This window comes from Eumetopias jubatus, unplaced genomic scaffold, assembly GCF_037043125.1.
Source record: "Eumetopias jubatus isolate StellerSeaLion01/CBP00866 unplaced genomic scaffold, mEumJub1_p1.0 scaffold_7, whole genome shotgun sequence".
Classification (NCBI taxonomy): Eukaryota; Metazoa; Chordata; class Mammalia; order Carnivora; family Otariidae; genus Eumetopias; species Eumetopias jubatus.
In genome coordinates, this window is record NW_028274813.1 from 11,758,519 (window position 1) to 11,777,165 (window position 18,647).

General features: G+C 49.3%; 1 protein-coding gene across 1 annotated transcript in view; it reads right to left on the reverse strand.

Moving 5' to 3' along the window:
- Positions 1-18,647, reverse strand: part of RIN3 (Ras and Rab interactor 3) — a 120,277-nt gene that overhangs the window by 80,773 nt on the left and 20,857 nt on the right. The window contains exon 2 of the mRNA XM_028098525.2: positions 2,457-2,652. Coding sequence (XP_027954326.2) covers positions 2,457-2,652 — 196 coding nt within the window. The remainder of the gene's footprint in view (positions 1-2,456; positions 2,653-18,647) is intronic.

Below are 18,647 nucleotides of genomic sequence, written 5' to 3' on the forward strand. Positions count from 1 at the left end.
GATCCAGCAGGATCCAGCTCCCCTTGCAGCCTGCGGTAACTTGCATGATCACATACCTTTTATTAGCTGCCTCCCTTCCCTGTCTTGTTTCCCCTGCTGGCTTCGCCGGGGTTACCTCTCAAATTAACCACTTGAACTCAAATCCTTGTCCTGGGGTCTGCTTCTGGGGAAGCCCAAACTAGGGCACTCCACTTAGCCTCAGTTTCCTTCTCTGTAAATTGGGGATAATAGATTCAGAGGCCTCCCAGGATTATCAAAAGGATTCAATGAGATGATATCATATAGGACTTGGCATTAATGCCAGTACAGAGTCCCGCATCAAGAAGCAATCTTCACCTAGAGCCACTCTTGTTATTTTGATTTGGGCTTATCTTAAACTTTTTGAAGACAGGGCTGACCCCTGGGGGCAGAGCAGTCAGGACTTAGGCTCGGCCCAGCCTGCCCTGGAGATGCACTTGCCTCTGCCACGAAGGGTCCTCGCTGTCCTGTCCACCCGCATCTACTTCCATGCCCAGGACACACCTCCCCTAGTGACCAAGAAAGCCCCAGAAAATGGCCATCCCTCAGCATCCAAACCTTGCACTTGGGCCTATTTTTGAGCTGCATCCCCCCCGGAAGGGCGGGAAGTCCCCTTCAGAACCTAACAGGGAAGTGGGTGATTCTCTGGTTGACTGGGACACTCGCTGGCATGAGTCCCCGATATTATTTTCAAAATAGAAAACCTTTTGGTGGGGAGAGACGAAACAACAGAGCTTGTTTTCTTGAGGACAACAGTCAGCCTGACTGCCCCTGGAGCCCCCTCCCTGCTCGCCCCCTCTAGAGGGATCTGCAGACTCCCGGGCTGCCCCTGGTGCTGCAGTGGGGCTGGTCTGGCCCACAGGGCGCCTGCCACCATAACCAGAGGAGACCCCCTCCTTGGTCTCGGCAGGATTCGGCTGGGCGGGCTGTCCGGCCTCTATGGTCCCCACTCCCCGTGGTAGGGGCTCTGTGGCAAGGGGAGGTTGGAACTTTGTTGGAGGGCCCATAAGTTCCAGTAATTCCGATTTTCGGGTACAACTGCTTACTTGATGGATTTTTACCTCGTCCTGAGCCCCATGTATGTGGGAGCTTGGACTCTTCCCAGACGCAGCGCCCACAGCACGACCTACCGCAATGAAGGTGAGCCCAGTGGCTGAAAGGTAGGATTCCCTTTGCACGTGCAGGTACTACATAGCCCAGGAGCAGCCAAACGGCCTGGGTTCAAATTCCAGCACTTGTTCCCTGAGTCACCTGGGAGAGGTCACTCAGCTTCTTTGCATCTCAGTTTACCTCTTCTGTAACATGGGTCTGATTGCAATGCCCATGTCAGAGGGCTGCCGTGAGCACACACGGTGCTGATTCGTGTGCACACCTTCGGTGAGTGCCTGGGACATAGTGCTTGACGGACCCCAGCTGCTGTCACCGGGGGACTCTGCAGATAATGCCTGCAGAGACAGACGGTGTGCTTGGAGCAAACACAGTTTCTGCAACGGACTGGCGGTTGCTGGGGCCAGGGGAAGGAGGCCTGGCTGCTTTAATGGACGCGGGGCTTTATGTCGGGGCGATGAAATGTTTTGGAAACAGCGGTGCTGCGTCTGTGAACAGACTAAATAGCGTGCTTGAAAACGACTCGTTTTCTGTGATGTGACTTTCACCTCAATAACAAACAAAATCGAAAAAAGACTTCTGGGAAGTAGATGAGGGGAGAGAATAGGTGGCAAAAGCTTTGAGAAGACTCTTCACTTCTGTCCAGCTTGATTTTTTTTTTTTACAGTGACTACACATGTTTGTCACTTTTATAATTAAACAAATTCAATGTTTTTTAAAAAGGAAGTGGCGTGTAAGAGAAAACACGTGGGGTGGGTGGCGTTTGATGGGTTCTGACTCACATTTCACTATCTACCTATCTTTCTTCCTCTGTGATGCTCACACTACCCGGACCAGAGTACCTTCACTAACGGCCCCATTTCAAAGTGAGAAAAGTGAGCCTCAGAAAAATCTAAGCTCCTTGGCTCAACTCATGGAGCCTGGCTCCAGAAAACCTTTTGCCTCCATCACACAGCCCCTGCTTCTCATACGTCAACTAAGGGGGTGTGATATGATTGCTCAGGTCCCCCCAGCTCTGATCCCCTCTGGTCCCAGATGCGTGGCTGACTTCTCCAAGCGTCAGTCCTGCCTCTTCAGTGCCCCAGTGCCCACACAGCCCATGCCAGCCACACAGTCCCCTGTTCTCCAGGGGGGACACCTGCTCTCCAAAGCAGGAACCAGATGTCCCACGAGTCTCTCACTCCTGAGTTCTGGAAAAAAACACCCCAGTCGAAAAGCTGACCAGCCCAAGAAAGGAAAGCAGAGGCCAGCTGCTTAGGTGGGAGCCCGGGCAGCTCCTTGCAGCTGTGCCTGCCCACCACCAGCCACAAGGCAAAGAGACCCCAACTCACCCCAGCCGCCTCCTGCAGCAGGATCCTGGCTGCCTCCGCCCGGCCCAGACCCAGCTGCAGCCACACAGGGCACGTCTTGATGAGCTTCTCCAGGACACTGATGCCCCGCTGGAGAAGGCAGTTCTTCGGGGCGACCGGCAGACAAGGCCCCACGCCATCCTCCTCTCCCTCTCCCTCGCCAACATCTGGAATGGGACTGAGAACAGAATCAAATGATCAGCCCCTCCTGCGGCCAGCCCACAGAGCTGTGTATAACAAATGCAGATTCAATTAAACCATGCTCATTCATCTAGCATCGACGAAGCCCCAGTCCTCTGGGGAATTAAAAAATAAATAAACCATGATCTTCACCTTAGGGTGCTTATAATAAAATGAGTTGGATCTACACAGAAGCAACCAGTTGAAGCAGAAGATTGGGATAAATATAACGGGAGCACCATGTAACAGAAGTAGCTAATTCCAACCCAGGCTGGCTTCAGGGAAACACATGGGGCGTTTGAGCAGAGCTCTGCAGAGGATTTTTTAAAAAACTTTCAAATTGAAGTATAACTTCCAGTGAAACGTACAAGTCGTTAGTATACATCTAGACAGAGTCTCATATATATATATATATATATGCGCAACTACCACCCTGATAGAGATGGGCTGGCCGATAACGCAGCCACTAGCCACATGGGGGTATTGAGCTCGTAAAAGTGGGCTGACAGAATTGAGACCTGCTGTGAGTGTAAAATACACACAAGATGTGAAGTCTTGATCCGCAAAAAAAAGACTGTGAAAGAGCTCATTAATAATGTGTTACATTGATTATATGATGAAATAATAGTAGATTGAGTATACTGGGTTAAATAAAACATTATTAAAATTAATTTCACCTATTTCTTTTTACTTTTTTAATGTGGCTACTAGAAAATTTAAAACTACATTTGTGGCTTGCATTATATTTCTATTGTGCTGATACAGACATTCCCAGAAGGCTCCCTCGTGTCTCCTCCCAGTCAATACTCTCTGTCCATTCCCCGCCCCCCCACCCCCCCTGCCCACCGGGGTTAAGGATGTAACAGTCAGGGAGGGGGAAGGAGGACAGTCACAGGCCTGAGAAAGAGCAAAAACCCGTAAAGAGGTCAGGTTTAAGAGATCTCGGACCCTCCCCCAAAATGCTCACTCCACTGGACCCCTACATACACGGGCAGGCCAGTTTTGATTCCAAGGAACGAAATCTCTCAGGGTATCTGCAGGGGTGAATACCTTCATCAGACACAGAGAAGTAGTTATACAGGTAGGAAGATGTGGCTAGCGCCTCTCTTTGCCCGCGTCCCTGGCTAGCAGTTGCTGTAAGGAGCTGCTGGGGGGAACGAGGGCAGGATGAGCCCCGTTAAAGGCACAGGAGAGTGGAACCAGGTGGTGGGGGAGAGGGGGTCAGAGGCCTGCAAGACCCAAAAGTCCTGAGGAGGGAACAGCAATTCCTAAAGGGAAAGGCTGGGTCCTGGCGAATATTCCCTCCTGACGCCCCCACTCCCAAATCCTCCGAGAAGCCTTCCTTCTCACGGATGCTGTGTGTGCACGGATACTTGTGGATTTCCCCTCTGGGTCCACACTGGAAAGTGTGCCCGGCCACCAGGACAACAGGAGGGTCTGAGGCAGCTGCAGGCGCTGTGGGGCCGGGAGCGGCAGTATGGCGGCCCCATGGATGTCCACAGGCTGTGGAACGGGGGCTCAGTGGGCCTCATTTGGAGTTCAAGTCCAAGGCAGCCCAGCTGATACTGATGCAAGCTCTTCCCGGGCCCTGAAGTACAGTCATAGCATCTCCTCTGGGAAAGAAGTTAAGAGGCTGGAGGCCAGAATTACCCAGAAAAGAAGCACCCTAAGGCCTGTGAGTTTCCTCTAATCCCCACCCTTGGAAACACAAAACTGTCTTCTGGCACCAAAAGGCTTCCCGATCATCTTTAAACCTCCTCACTTGGCCGGGGGCCTCCCCCAGGGGCAGATTAGGGCTCTCGTGGAGGCTGGGAGTGAGAGCTCCCGTTTCCTCTCTGCCACCAACTAGGCTTAGGCCTTGGCGAGTCCTTTCCCTCTGAGTCTGTTTTCTCATCTGCGCAATGGGCCGGGGGTGGCCCGGAAGATTCCTCCATTTATTGGGTGCCCCTAGGCAGGGCCTGGGCTTTGGGGACAAATGTCCTCAACTTCTCCTTAGAACCAAAGCCATTATCAAACAAACAGGCTCTGGGAGAAAGGAGGGGGTCTGCCTCCCATTCACTTGTGCTATGGATATTTTTCTGAGGTCCTGCAAGCTCCAGATGTTCTAGGAACTGGGTTAGAGCAAAGAACAAGAGTAAAAAACAAACAAAACCAAACAAAAACAACAAACCTCATCTCTAGGAGAGGAGCCAGATGACAAACAAGGTGATCGAGTGACCTAGAGTGTGTCAGGTCATGCTGAGCTGTAACAAGGATGCAGATATTTGGGAAAGAGCAAAGGCCTTTGGGCCACCTGACTGAGAGAAACCTCGGGGAAGCCTGGGGGCTGGCAGGTGCTGGGCCTAGGGGGTTGGGGCGAGGGGAGGTCAGAAGGGGCAGTGTGGGGGTCCCCATAAGGATGCTGGAACCACTGGCAGAGTTGACTCTAAGTCCACGTATATGAATGCCTTCCCTGGGCTGCTGGTTAGCAACTAGGCCACACCAACATGCAAGCTTCCTCAGCAAGAAATGGGCCCACTAAGACCTCATGGGACCTGGGTCGCTTCTGGGCCCACAGAGAATCTTCAAAGATCTATAGAGATGAAGCCGCTCCCTGGCCCCAGTTCTGTGGAAGTCCCACCTGTGCCCTGAGGACAAGGTGACCAAGGAGAAACTCCGTCCAGGCTCCAGTGTCAGGGGGACCATGCCATCTCTCCCTTAATGATCATGTCCCTTCCTGCTCTAAAACCTTCAATGGCTCCCACTGCCTAAAGGATCCAATCCAGTCTCCTAATATTGAACGCATTCCCTTTCTGAGCCCCACCCTGCAATGTAAACTCCCCAACAAAGGGCTGCCCTCCATCCCCTCAGCAAAACCTGCATTCCCCGTCCCCCCCCCCCGCCCCCCGCCGGTGCTCCTGAGGCTCAGGCTGCTCTGTCCACCTGTGATTCCTTCAGGTTCCCTGTTACCAACATTTTCTCCAATGGGCAGGCAAAAGTTTAGTGGATTGGACCAGAAAGCAAGAACCATAAAAGGAAAGATGGATAAATTAAATATACCAAATTAAACTTGTGCCTATCAAAAAAACCTCATGAAGAAAAGGAATACTCAAACCACAGGCGGGGAGAAAATATTTGCAAAGCATACATCTAATGAAGAACAAGCAAGTTCATTGTTAAAAATGGGCCAAAGATTTGAAAATACCTCCAAGAAGACATCTGAATGGCCAATAAGCAGGTGAAAGACTACTCGACATCATTAGTCATTAGGGAAATGCAAATTAAAGCCACAGTGAAATACCATGACACAACCACTAGAATTTCTAGGCGAAAATTAAAAAGACTGACAACATCACATGTTGGTGAGGGTGGGAAGGAACCAGAACTCTCCCGAGTTATTGGAAAGAATGTAAATTGGGTATGATCACTTCGGAAAAAGGCAGTTTTTTATAAATCTAAACATACACCTATCATATGACCCCGCCATCCAGTCCCGGGTATCTATCTACCCAAGAGAGATGAAAGTGGATGTCCACACAAAGACCTGTACATGAATATTCTTAGCAGTTTTACTCATGATAGCCTGCAACTGGTCCAGGTGTCCATCAGTGGGAGAATGAACAGCTGACAGTGGTACATCCCCCAACATAATAGGAAGTGCTGATCCACACAACCACATGGATGAGCCCAGGAACGTGCTGAAAGAAGCCAGGTGCACAAAAATACATACCACATGAACCCATTTGTATGACGTTCAAGTGGTACACTGAGATACACGTATTTACATTTTATCATCCGAAAATTTTACAGCAAAACAATAAAAAAGAACAAGAAATAAACACTGAACTCTAGTTAATGATATGTATGCTAACATATTCGGGGGTGCCCCAAACTGTCTTTGAAATGCATTAAAAAAAGTAAGATGGGGACGCCTAGGTGGCTCAGTTGGTTAAGCGTCTGCCTTTGGCTCAGGTCATGATCCCAGGGTCCTGCCTGGGATCGAGTCCCACATTGGGCTCCTTGCTGAGCAAGGAGCCTGCTTCTCCCTGGGCCTGCCACTTCCCCTGCGTATGCTCTCTCTCTGACAAATAAATAAAATCTTAAAAAAAAAAGATGGACTCATGGAAAGATAGAGGGATAGATAGATATGTATTGAAGTAAATATACAAAAACATTAAGGGTAAGTGGGGGGGGTAGATGGGTGTTCCCTGCAAAATTCTTTCAACTCTTCTGCATGTTTAAAATCTTTTATAGTACACCGTTGGGGATAAAGTTCTCCCCATCCCTTAAGACCCATCCAGAAGAAGCCTGTCTGCTGTATTAGAAGCCCTGGTTTCGAATCTAGGGTATGTGACCTCTGGCCAGTTACGTTACTTCTCTGGGCCTCAGTTTAGGTGTCTGTAAAAAGGTAAGAATAACCCTTACCTAATAGCGAGACAGAGAGAGGTGGGTTGAGTGCTTTGCACAACTCAGTAAATGTTAACTATTGTTTTTCTATCATTCCAACCTTCCAGTTGGGATTCTTCGCCTTACAATTCTTCCACTTCGTAGCCTTGATTTTAGGACTTAGCACATTTGATCAGAGTGACCGGGTAGATGTCTGTGTGTTGCACTTGGCGTGTAACCAAGAAAACATCTGGCCCCAGAGGTAACTCGCAAGTTCAAGTGTTGTGTGGGCTCAGCGACAGTCCCCGGCAGGCAGAGCTGTTCCATACCAGTAATCACAGCAGGGAAACAAGGCCCGACGCGGCGTCAGCTCTGGGTATCTCCACCTCTGCCATTATGCTTGCGCCCGACAGCCCAGCCCCAAGCTCCATCATCGGCACGGGCATTGTGCAGTCACAAGTGGGCGCCCAGACAGCTCAAGTGACCCAAGGCCCAATGTCAGCAGGGACTCAGGCATCAGAGGGTCTGGTCCCATGGCCCTTCTTTGGCCTGGTCAGAGCAGGTGCCCTTGTCACTTTGTCCCTTCAGGGCTCTTGTGCTCCCGTGACTCGGAGCAAGGCCCAAAGCTCCCCCAGCCTCAGCTGCTCCTTCTCTAACTGGCATCTGCCGGCAGAGCAGTGGACCCAAACACCCATGTCCTCCCCTTAGCAGCCAAACTCCAACTGAAGGCCCCGCAAAGGCAGCCACGGGAACCTTGGGTAATGAACGGGACCGTTAGCAAAAAGTAATGAGCCTCAGAAACTTCAGAGCAACTCCACGGGAAAGAGAAATTGTTCACGGCCAGTCTCCTGCTCGCTAGTGGGGAGGAGAGCTCCACTCAGGGCAGCTGTCCTTGGACACCAGGCTGAGCCCCCCAGAGGCGGTGTGGTCAGACACTCGGGAAGACCCTTCCCTTGCACTGCAGGGACCCAGCCTGGATGCAGCAACCGGATTCATCTGGGGGCACGTTCTCACCAGCTCCCTGGAGGAGGAGTGAATTGGCACGTCCACAACTCCCTGGCCTGGTGTGTGTGTCCCCGTCACAGGTGCGAAGAGGAAAGCTCTGCTCCGGGGTGGAGAGGCTGCCCCAAGGGGCCACCCGAGTGTGGGGTCAGAGCGGGGAGGGTGACAGCTTGGGGTGCGGGGCCCGGCTCGACACTGCCCGTTTGGAAGGAAAGCATGGGAGTTTCCCAGCTCCCAAGGGCTCCCATAGCTCGGGAAGTTCCGGTGATGCCTCCTCGTGAGGGGAACTGAGGCCCCCTTGTGCAGACTTAGCCAGAACTCGAGCGGAATATGGGATGGAGGGAGAGGACAGGCAAAAGGCCACCTTGGTCCCACCCATGATCCCAACCCCAAGCAGCTTCAAGACCAAGCAGGTCTATCAAGATGGAGAGGCCTGGTCCCTGCCCTCAGGGGCTCTCGGGCCTGCAGGGGCCAGATGTGGCTCCAGTGGTAGAAATCATGGCTGGCCCGATCACTGTGCACAAGGTGCGTGGGCACACAGGTGACATGGGGGGCCGGATGGGAAGGGGCCCTGGGAATGCAGGGCAGCAGCCTGCCTGTTTGATGTACAAGGAGCCCATAGCATGACCACGTGTGGGTCCGTTCTAAGTACTCCACTCCACGCAGTCCCCTAACTCGGCTGACCTCACCCCTGTATGCCTGGGTTGCACTGTGTCCCCCAAAATGGTCTGTCCTAAAAATGTGACCGTATTTGAAAAGAGGATCTTTGTAGATGTAAATAAGTTAAGGATGAGATCAGGCTGGATTGAAGATGGGCCCTAAATCCAGTGGCAGGTGTCCTTATAAGCAGAAGGAAAGCCATGGAGAGATGCTGGAAGGCCACGCGATGGCAGAGGAAGACACTGGACCAGAACATCTCAAGCCAAGGAGCGCCAAGAGCCGACGGCCACCACTGGAACCTAGGAGAGAGGATGGAACGGATTCTCCCCCAGAGCCTGCAGATGGAACCATCTCTGCCGACACCTTGATGTTAGACCTCCGGCCTCCAGAAAGGTGAGAGGATAAATGTCTGTTGTTTCAAGCTGCAAGGTTTTGGTAAAACACCACAGTCTTGGGAAATGCATACCCGACATCGAAGAGTCCCATGCAAGGATGAGGACACGGAGGCACAGAGAGGTCAAAGAGCTCACCCAAGGTCACATAGCCATTAAATGGCAGAGCTGGGTTTCAAACCCCAGGCAATTCGGCTTCAGAGTTTGCGCTTCAAACCACTATCCTCTTCGAGCTCTTGAAGAAATTAAAAAATTTTCCCACATATCTGTATCCTTGTAGTACACCGCAAAGAAAGAGTGTTCAATGATGTTTGTTATATCATTTGGAATATATACAAACAGACACATATATTTTTATATATAAAAATATACATAGAAATAACTTCCAGAAGGCTACGTAAGACATCATTAAAGACAGAGAAGTTCGGGCGCCTGGGTGGCTCAGTCGGTTAAGCGGCTGCCTTTGGTTCAGGTCATGATCCTGGAGTCCCGGGGTCGAGTCCCACATCGGGCTCCCTGCTCAGCGGGGAGTCTGCTTCTCCCTCTGACCCTCTTCCCTCTCGTGCTCTCTATCTCTCATTCTCTCTCTCTCAAATAAATAAATAAAATCTTTAAAAAAAGAAAAGACAGAGAAGTTCATGGGATTTGTTTCAATTCTTTATACTGATTAAGCATTACTTATATGACTAAAACCCATCTTAAGTAATGTGTGAAAATAACCCCGTTTGTCACATAAACGAATACAGAGAGATGAAGAGCTGTTGGCTTTGGGGATCTCCCAAGCCCGGCTCGTATCCTGGCTTTGCACATACTCGCGGCTGGGGCTTGGACGCCTTATCCAACCCCCATGACCTCCAGTTTCTTCTTCTGTAAAATAGGGAGCAAGTCCCACCAGCTGAGAGGATTCCTCTTGGGAGCAAAGATGAGGTGGGCAGGTATGTGGTATGAAGTGGGCACTCCGTGCACGACGATGATCATGGGACTCGTTAAGAGTTAACCTCTAAAAGCCGTAATTGAATTGCTGGGCGGATTCCAGCACCCACCCTAAACTTCCAAGGTCCGAAGCCCCCTTCCTCCCTTTTGAAGTAGCCCCTATTTCTCCAGCTGGGACAGGGTTGTCTAGAGTTCCTGGAGGGGAGTTTCCCTGTCTGTGGCTCTGGTGGCCCCGAGAACCAGTCATGCCTCAACACTCCAGGGGAGACAGGACCGTTGCTCATGGCTGCTCCCAACACCCCATCCTTTTTCTCGTCCCCCGTGCAGACTGCTCCTCAGGGAAATGACTCCTGCACAGACAGGAAGGGACACCCTGCACAGTGCAAGGGTGAAGAACTAGGACTCATTCAGTCTCTGTCCCAGCCCCTGCCGCGCCCTGGCCAAGTGACCGAGGGCAAGGTATTGTACCCTTACGGGCCTCAGTTTTCTTATCCGTGCAATGGAGCTGGTAACACCTGCACACGCTTAATGTGCATCAGGCAGCACCTGGAACATGGTAACACTTCAAATAGGTCTTTATTCTAGCGGGGGTAACCACGTATGCGGTCACACCTTCTTTCTCCCAGGGACACCTGTTGCTATGGCAGCAATGCGAGAGATGGCTCGAGATAAGCAAGAAACCATGGCTCAGCCCCCTAAAAGCCACCGGAGCACTGAGAGGGTAAAGCACCACCGAGAATGAAGACAGGTGCTCCTGCTCTCAAAATGATTGTTAAAGTCTACGAGAGACAGGGATGCTGTAGCCCAGGCCCAGCAGCCCCTCCCAGGATGCACGTGGGCACAAGGAGACAATGACGATGGTGCTAACAGTGGCCTTGGCAGTTATCAGGAAGTGGGAGTGACCCATGTCCATCCATAAGAGAATGGTTCACAGGCTGTGATCCCATCCACCCTGGACTATCACACAGCTGCTAAAAGGCAGGAGCCAAGGCTAGTTAATATCAAAATCCTGTTCATTCCCCGACTTGGGTCCCCATGCTGAGGTTAGGTAAGAGAATATCCTTGTGTTTGGGAAACACCCACTAAAATATATGGGGATAAAGCGGCACAGTGTCTGCAACTTGCTCTCAGAAGGTTCAGGAAAAAAAAAATGAGAGAGATGTGACAAAATGTTAGTAATTGGTGACTCTGGGTGAAGAGTGTACATACGGGAATTCGCTGTACTCATCCTGTAACTTTTCCGGGAGTCTGAAGTTACATTAAAAGGGAAAGTTTTAAAATTCTACAAACCTGATGTGGAGTGCAATAAGCAAATTACAGAGAGAATGGAAACAATTAGGTGTAAAAACATACATGACCGTTCTGTGTGCCCTGTGTGGCTGCGCACGCACCAGCTTCCGGGTGACGGTTACTGCCGAGGGAAGCGGGAGGCAATGGGACCAGGGAGGAGTGTGAAGGTGGCTTCAGCCCGCTCTGTAGCCACTGATTTATTCTTAGGAGCTCTGAAGCAATATGGCAAAATGATAGGATTTAACAAAACTCAATTATGGGTACTCAGGGCGTTGTTATGTTTTTCCCTAGATTTCTGTGCGCTTGAAATAATTAAAAAATAACATAAAACTCCCACACGCCTTCCCCCAAGATCCCAGCACTTGTCATAAGCTGAGGCGATATGGGGTGGGAGGTCTCCAGGCACCTAAGCCTATTCCTTCTGCCAGAGCAATTTATATGGGACACTCCAGCTTTTTAAAATTTTATATATATATATAAATACATATATATGTATATATTTATATATACATATATATATATATATTTGTGTGTGTGTGTGTGTGTGTGTGTGTGTGTGTGTGTGTGTGTGTGTGTGTTTTAAAGTCAATTCTGGAGCCTGAGGGCCGGTGCTGAAAGGCAATGAAGATAAGCCCAGTCTGGGCATCCATCAGCTGGTCCAAAGAATCAGGCCCCAGGGGACTTTTGGGGAAATCCTCTGACAGCTGCCCCAAGGTCACTAGAGAAGAAGCCAGAGGTCACTGAGGCATTTCTCTGGCAGCCACAGGACTTAGGCCAGGAGCAGCAGCTGATGCCAGCAGGAATGACACTCTGGATGAGCAAAGCCAAGCCACTTGCACGGCTGAGCCTCAGTGCCCCCCTCTGTAATCAGGGAGATGAGACCACCTACCTAACGGTGGTGTGAGGATCACATGGGACAGCATCAGGGAAGACTCCAGCCACAGCTGACACCTAACAGGTGGTCACTCCTAGAGGGGATGGGGCGTTTGGGGACTGTGCCGGAGACGTCCAGATGTGCAGTGAGCGATTTCTGCCATGGAAGTATTGCCGCCGTTGCTGGTAACAAGCCGCTTGCAGAGTTCCTGAAGCGTTACCCAGAGGCCTTTGTGAGCTTCCAAGCCACTGCCCTCTACCTCCAATGGTCACCTGACACTGGAGTTCTCTCTGTAGCATCCCCAGGACAGAACTGCTCTATCTCTTTGAAGACCTCTAATGACAGGGCACTCACGACCTCACCGGGCAACCCATTCTGAGAAGCAATTCTCAATTTCTTTTGAGATGAAACATGTTCCTCGGAAGTCTTCTCTCTTGTTGCTTTCTCCATACTGTACAGGGCCCTGGGGACAACTCACCCCGCCCCCACAGAGCTCTTCAGCTGTAGGAAGGGGGCTGGTACAGCCCCTCCCCCACATCTCCTCCTCTCTGGGATGAACAGCCCCACTCCTGCACAAGGCCACCCCAAGGTAACATTATCAGCTGCTTCCGCCGTTGGCAGGCACTGAGCTGGGTGTATTACACACACTGTCTCCGTGAATTTGCATATGGAGTGATTTGTTTTTCAATAACATTTTAATGTATACAATTCAACGGTTTTTAATACAATCACAGAATCATGCAGCTATCAGTACAATTTTAGGATATTTTCATCACCCCAAAAGGAATCCCAGAGCCATAATGCCATCAATTATTTCCTCCCAATACCCCAGCTGGTGGTAAACACTAATTTACTTTCTGTCTTTATACATTCGCCTTCTGGATATTCCATATATGGAATCAGACCGTAGGTGGTCTTTTAGGTTTGGTTTCTTTCACTTGGCATATATATATTTTTTAATTCCCGTGTAGTTAACATACAGTGTAATATTAGTTTCAGGGGTACAATAGAGCGATTCAACAACTCTTTAGATCACTCAGTGCTCATCAAGATAAGCATACTCCCAATCCCCATCACCTCTCTCACCCATCTCCCCCCCAGCTCCCTGCTGGTAAAGTTCTGTTTGTTCTCTACAGTTAAGAGTCTGTTTTCTTGTTTGTCTTTGTCTTTTTTTTCCCCCCAACTTGGCATAATTTCTAAGGCTCAACCATATTATCACAGCTCAAAGGGTGTATGAGTACTTCATTTCTTTTTTCTTGGCACGTAATATTCCAACGCATGGGCACACATTTTACTTATCCACCAGCTGATGGACACTTGGGTTGTTTCCATTTTTTGGTCATAATGAGTATTGCTGTTAATTCTCATGTGCAAGTTTTTGTGTGGACATTGTTTTCAATTCTCTTGTGTATCTAGGAAAGAAATTGCCGGGACATAGGGCCACTCTATATTTAGCATCTTGAAGAACTGCCGGGCTATTTTTCAAAATGGCTACACCAGTCTACATTCCCACTGGCAGCCTATGAGGGTCCCCATGTCTCCACATGCTCGTCAACATTTGTCCTTGCCTGTCTTTATTTTATAGCCATGCTAATGGGTATGAAGTGGTATCTTGCTGTGGTTTTGATTTGCATCTCCCCGATGTATAATTATGTTGAGCATCTTTAAATTATTGACTCTCTCTATATATATTCTTTAGAGAAACACGTCTTCAGATCCTTTGCCTGTTTTAGAAATAGGTTTTCTTTTTATTATTGAGTTGGACGTTCTTTATATATGCTTGATACAAGTCCCTTATGATACATATGATTTGCAAATATTTTCTTCCATTCCGTGACCGTCTTTCATGTCCTTGGTGAAAAGCTGAAGGTGTCCTTTGAAACACGAAAGTTTTTAATTTTGGTGAAGTCCAGTTGATCTGTTTTCTCTTTTGTTGCTTGTACTTTTGGTTTCATATTTAAGAAGCCACGACCTAACACAAGATCATGAATTTGTCTTCTAAGAGCTTTATAGTTTCACCTCTTACATTTAGGTCTTTGTTCCATCTTGAATTAATTTTTGTGTTTGCAGTGAGGTGGGGGTGTCACCTCCTTTTTTTACATTTGGATATCCTGTTGTCCCAGCACCATTTGTTAAAAGATTATTCTTTTGAATTTTCATGGCACCCCTGTGGGAAATCAACTGACTGTAAATTAGAGAGTGGTTTTGAGCCCCCCCTCATTACACTGTTTTTTATCCTTCTGGTGGAGCATGCTGAGTCTCCTCTGTCTTTGTATTTTTGAAATGTAGAGTCTCAAACAGGGAAATGATTGCCCAGGTGTGCCCTGAGCAGCAAAGAAAGAAGCATAACCATCACTTCCCACAATCTAGATATTCTACTCTATTAACGTGACCCGAGACAGCAACCGCTTTTCTCCAGCTACCTACGCAACACTCCGGGGAAATGGTGGGCAATTTTTTTGTGTGTTCTCAGGTTGGGATCACGTTGTGGAAATGAAGGGAGATAACAAGTTTATGAGATGAGTAGTGACATGACAAATGCCGTATTCATCAGGAGAACAGGTAGGATATGAAGAAAGGGGCACTGAGCTCACACTCAGGAGACCACGTTCTCCTCCTGTTGTTCACTATGTGACCCTGGGTAACTCACTTCCCCTCTCTAGGCTCAGCAGCCCCTTCAGTCAAATGAGAAGGCTGAGCTAGGTCTGGGATGGCAAGGGGGTTGGATGTCCATATGAAGCCAGCTGACCGGCAGCAGCTGCCTATAGGCTGAAGGCTCAGCAGAGAAAGAATGCTGGATATCTACTATGATGTCTGCCGTGGGCTCTGTCCTGGAGACACGCAGCAGCTGGGCTGTGCATTTACTGACATGGATCAGGCCGGGGACTAAGGTTCCTTCCAGCACTATGAATTCCATGATTCTGGACTCAACTGACCCTTGGCTAGATGCCACTGGAAGGCTTCTCTTCCTAGCCGGGCTGGCTCTACCCCAGCAGACAGCCTGAGAAAAAGCAGGCAGCCAGCCCAGCTTCTCTGTGGCTTCCTTTCTGCCAGAGGCTTTTTCCTCGATGTGTGGAAGCTGAGCCACAGCTGCTGCCTGATTTCCTCCTCTGGCACAGCCCTTGGTGCACCCGGGGCCCAAAACACAGCTCCAGGCTGACCATGGCCGTCACAGGGGGATGGGAGAGAAGCAGCCAGTTTCAGAATCAGAATGTCTCACACACAGAATGTGCAAACACACAGCAAATGCCTCCAGCCCAGTTTCACAGGCTAAACAACTACGTGAGGCTCCGCTGTGTACCCACTGATGCTTGGGGCTCCAAGGACAGTGCATGGGAAATCGTGTGGTGTGAAAGTTCCCTGGGTTTCTCTCCACCCAGAAACCAAAAGGCCTTCCATGATGAGGGGGGACACAGGGTGCAGCTTGAGACCCCTGACCCTTGGCGGGTTAGCCCCAGGGAAGCTGGGATGAGGCTCTGTGGGCCCCTGCCCACAGCCTCTCAGAGGGGAAGTCAGCTTAAGCAGGTCTTCCGGACCCCGGAAGTGCAGAGAACGGGTCAGGCTGTCTGAGTTCACACGTCACAGCCCACATCAAGGGGTCTAGCAGGTCAAAGGCCTTCAAACTTTCCACACCTGTGTGTGCTGCAGACCTGTATCGCCTGGTGTGTGTTGGGCACCGCCAAGATCCCAGGCCTGCCTCCCAGGCTGCCTGCTGGCTTCTCCGCTGATCCCGAGGGCTTCCACCTGCTCAGACTGAGCCACTCCTGGGCCCTGGTGGAGCCCATAGGAGGCACCTGGCTTCCATGCTAAGCCCTCTGGTGGCTGCTCCCACTACCAGGCCTGCCCCTGGACCCCGTTTCTCAGAGGCTCTGACTGCTGGCTCAGAGCTTCCCAATGCCTGGCTTTTGGCCCTGGCCAATCTGTGCTCTTGAGAGCCTTGGGCACCCACAGTCTCCTGGAAACCTGGGTCAAGTTCTTCCACCCTCCCTCTGTAACTTCCTCTGGCTCACAGTCAAATGAGCCCAGCCCCTTCCCTTATCCCAGCCAGCCCCTTGAACCCAGCCGAAGCTGACTCAGCCTGCTGGCCTTGCTGACAACCTCCCCCTACACCAGTCTGAGTCTAGGACTGTCCACTCCCATCAGGACCCAGCTCATAGACGATAAGACCAATTCTTTCCACAGTGCTGTGTGCAGTAGGTTTTGAGTGACAACAAGGGCTGTGTTGACCAGTGGTTTAAGCATGGGCTCAGGGAACAAGACAGCCTGGATTAGAATCCCACTTGGTGAACTTGACAAGTGACTAAATCTCTCTCTGCCTCATTTTTCTTATGCTTAAGATGGGACATATAAGCATTACTACATCATGAGATTCCTGTAAAGAGTTTAGGATAGTGCCCAGAATACAGCAAACATTCATTGATGTTATTAGCATCCATTCATTCATCCAATGAGTATTTACTGAGCATCTACTATGGACCAGACAAAATTCTAGACTCATTGTAATAATAATTACAAAAATAATCATACATAGTGAAAGAGCAGCTGACATTTCCCTCCCTCCCCCCTAAAAATTCTTAGAAACTTCACTGAACATGGAGATGGCTACTGGCGAAGACAGGATTTGAGGGACAAACTTCCTGCCTGGGACTGAAGCTGGACGCAGTGGGGACACAAGAACCCAGGTCACCAAGGCCAGTGGGCAGGCCTGGGTACATCTGTGACATATGTATGTTGAGATGGGCTGAGGCCACCTCTGTAAAGACCCGGGAGAGGGATGTGGTTGTGCCCTGTGTGAGGGACTGGGGGGCTGGGGGTGGGAAGGAGGTGCTTCACCGTATACCTTTCTGTACCTTTTGAATTTGAACCATGTGACTATATCACCTATTCAAAAAATAATTAAAACAACCTGTAACTTCCAAAAAGAAAAGTTCTCATTAAGGGGATTTTAGATGTTGAACTGAGTGGGGTTCTGTACAAGCAGATCTAGAGAACACTGCTTTCTTGTTTTGGCTAAGATGGCGCATTGTAGGTCATTTCCCTTCTAGAATCTATCTCAAAAGAGATATTTTAAAAGTACGATAAGGGCGCCTTGGTGGCTATCTCAAAGAGATATTTTAAAAGTATGATAAGGGCACCTGGGTGGCTCGGTCAGTCAAGCACTGGCCTTTGGCTCAGGTTGTGTTCCCAGGTTCCTGGGATCGAGCCCCGAGTTGGGCTCCCTGCTCATCAGGGGGCCTGCTTCTCTCTCCCCGTCTGCCGCTCCCCGGCTGCTTGTGCTCTCTCACACTCACTCTCTCAAATTAATAAATTTTAAAAAATCTTTAAGAAAAAGTACGATAAAGCTCCATGGACAAAGATGTTTACTGCAACGCGACTTACAGACATCAAAAGGTGGAATCAAATGGCGAATAATACCGCTTGTCACTGCCCGTCTCCTCCCCTCCCCTCACTCTGTGTTCCAGGGTGGGTCATATCTACTGCTGTGTGCCCAGGCTCAGCACAGAACAGGTGCTCGATGAAATTTTGTTAATGATTGAATGATTGAGGAAAGATTAGTACTGTGGGCAACATCCATTATCTTTGACCTACAAAGAAAGCAATTTTGAAAAAAGATTTTATTTATTTATTTGAGAGAGAGAGAGATCATGAGCAGGGGGGGAAGGGTAGAGGGAGAAGCAGACTCCCCAGTGAGCAGGGAGCCCCATGTGGGACTCGATCCCAGGACCCTGGGATCATGACCTGAGCTGAAGGCAGACACTTAACCGACTGAGCCACCCAGGTGCCTCTGAAAGCAATTTTAGATATTCAATCTAATACAAGCACTGGAATCATATATCTATGAAGATATAGTTGCACGTGTGCAAAATGATGAATGGACAAAGATACTCCCTGGGTTCACTGCAGCATTGTCCGCAACTGGGAAAAAACTGGAAACAATCTAAACATCCATCGTAAAGGGGCGAGGTAAATAGATGGATACCAGGCAATGGTTAAAAAAAGAATGGAGAAGCCCTCTGCATACTGATATGGAAAGGTTTCCAGGATATGTGGTTAAATGATAAAAGCAAATACAGAACTATATGTTTATCGTGCTCCTTTGTCGGGAAAAAAAAAAAAAGATGATTTGTATTTGAATAAAGAAACTCTGGAAGAAGATAGGAGAAACTAGTAACTAGTCGGGCAAGGGTGGGAACGGGCTCACAGGGAACAAAGGTGGTAAGAATTTTTCACTATACATCTTTTTAAAAATATATTTTTATTTTGAATCCTGTGAATGTATTACATACTCAAAAATAAACTAATAATGTTTCCAGAGATTTCTATGCACCAGGCATTGCTCTATATTAACTACATCAGTCCTTTAAAACAACCTTGTGAGATAACTCTGGTTGTCATTCCCATTTTACAGAGGGGGAAAACTGAGGCACAGAAGTTAAGCCATTCACTAAAACTATGGAATTAGGAAGTGGCAGAGCT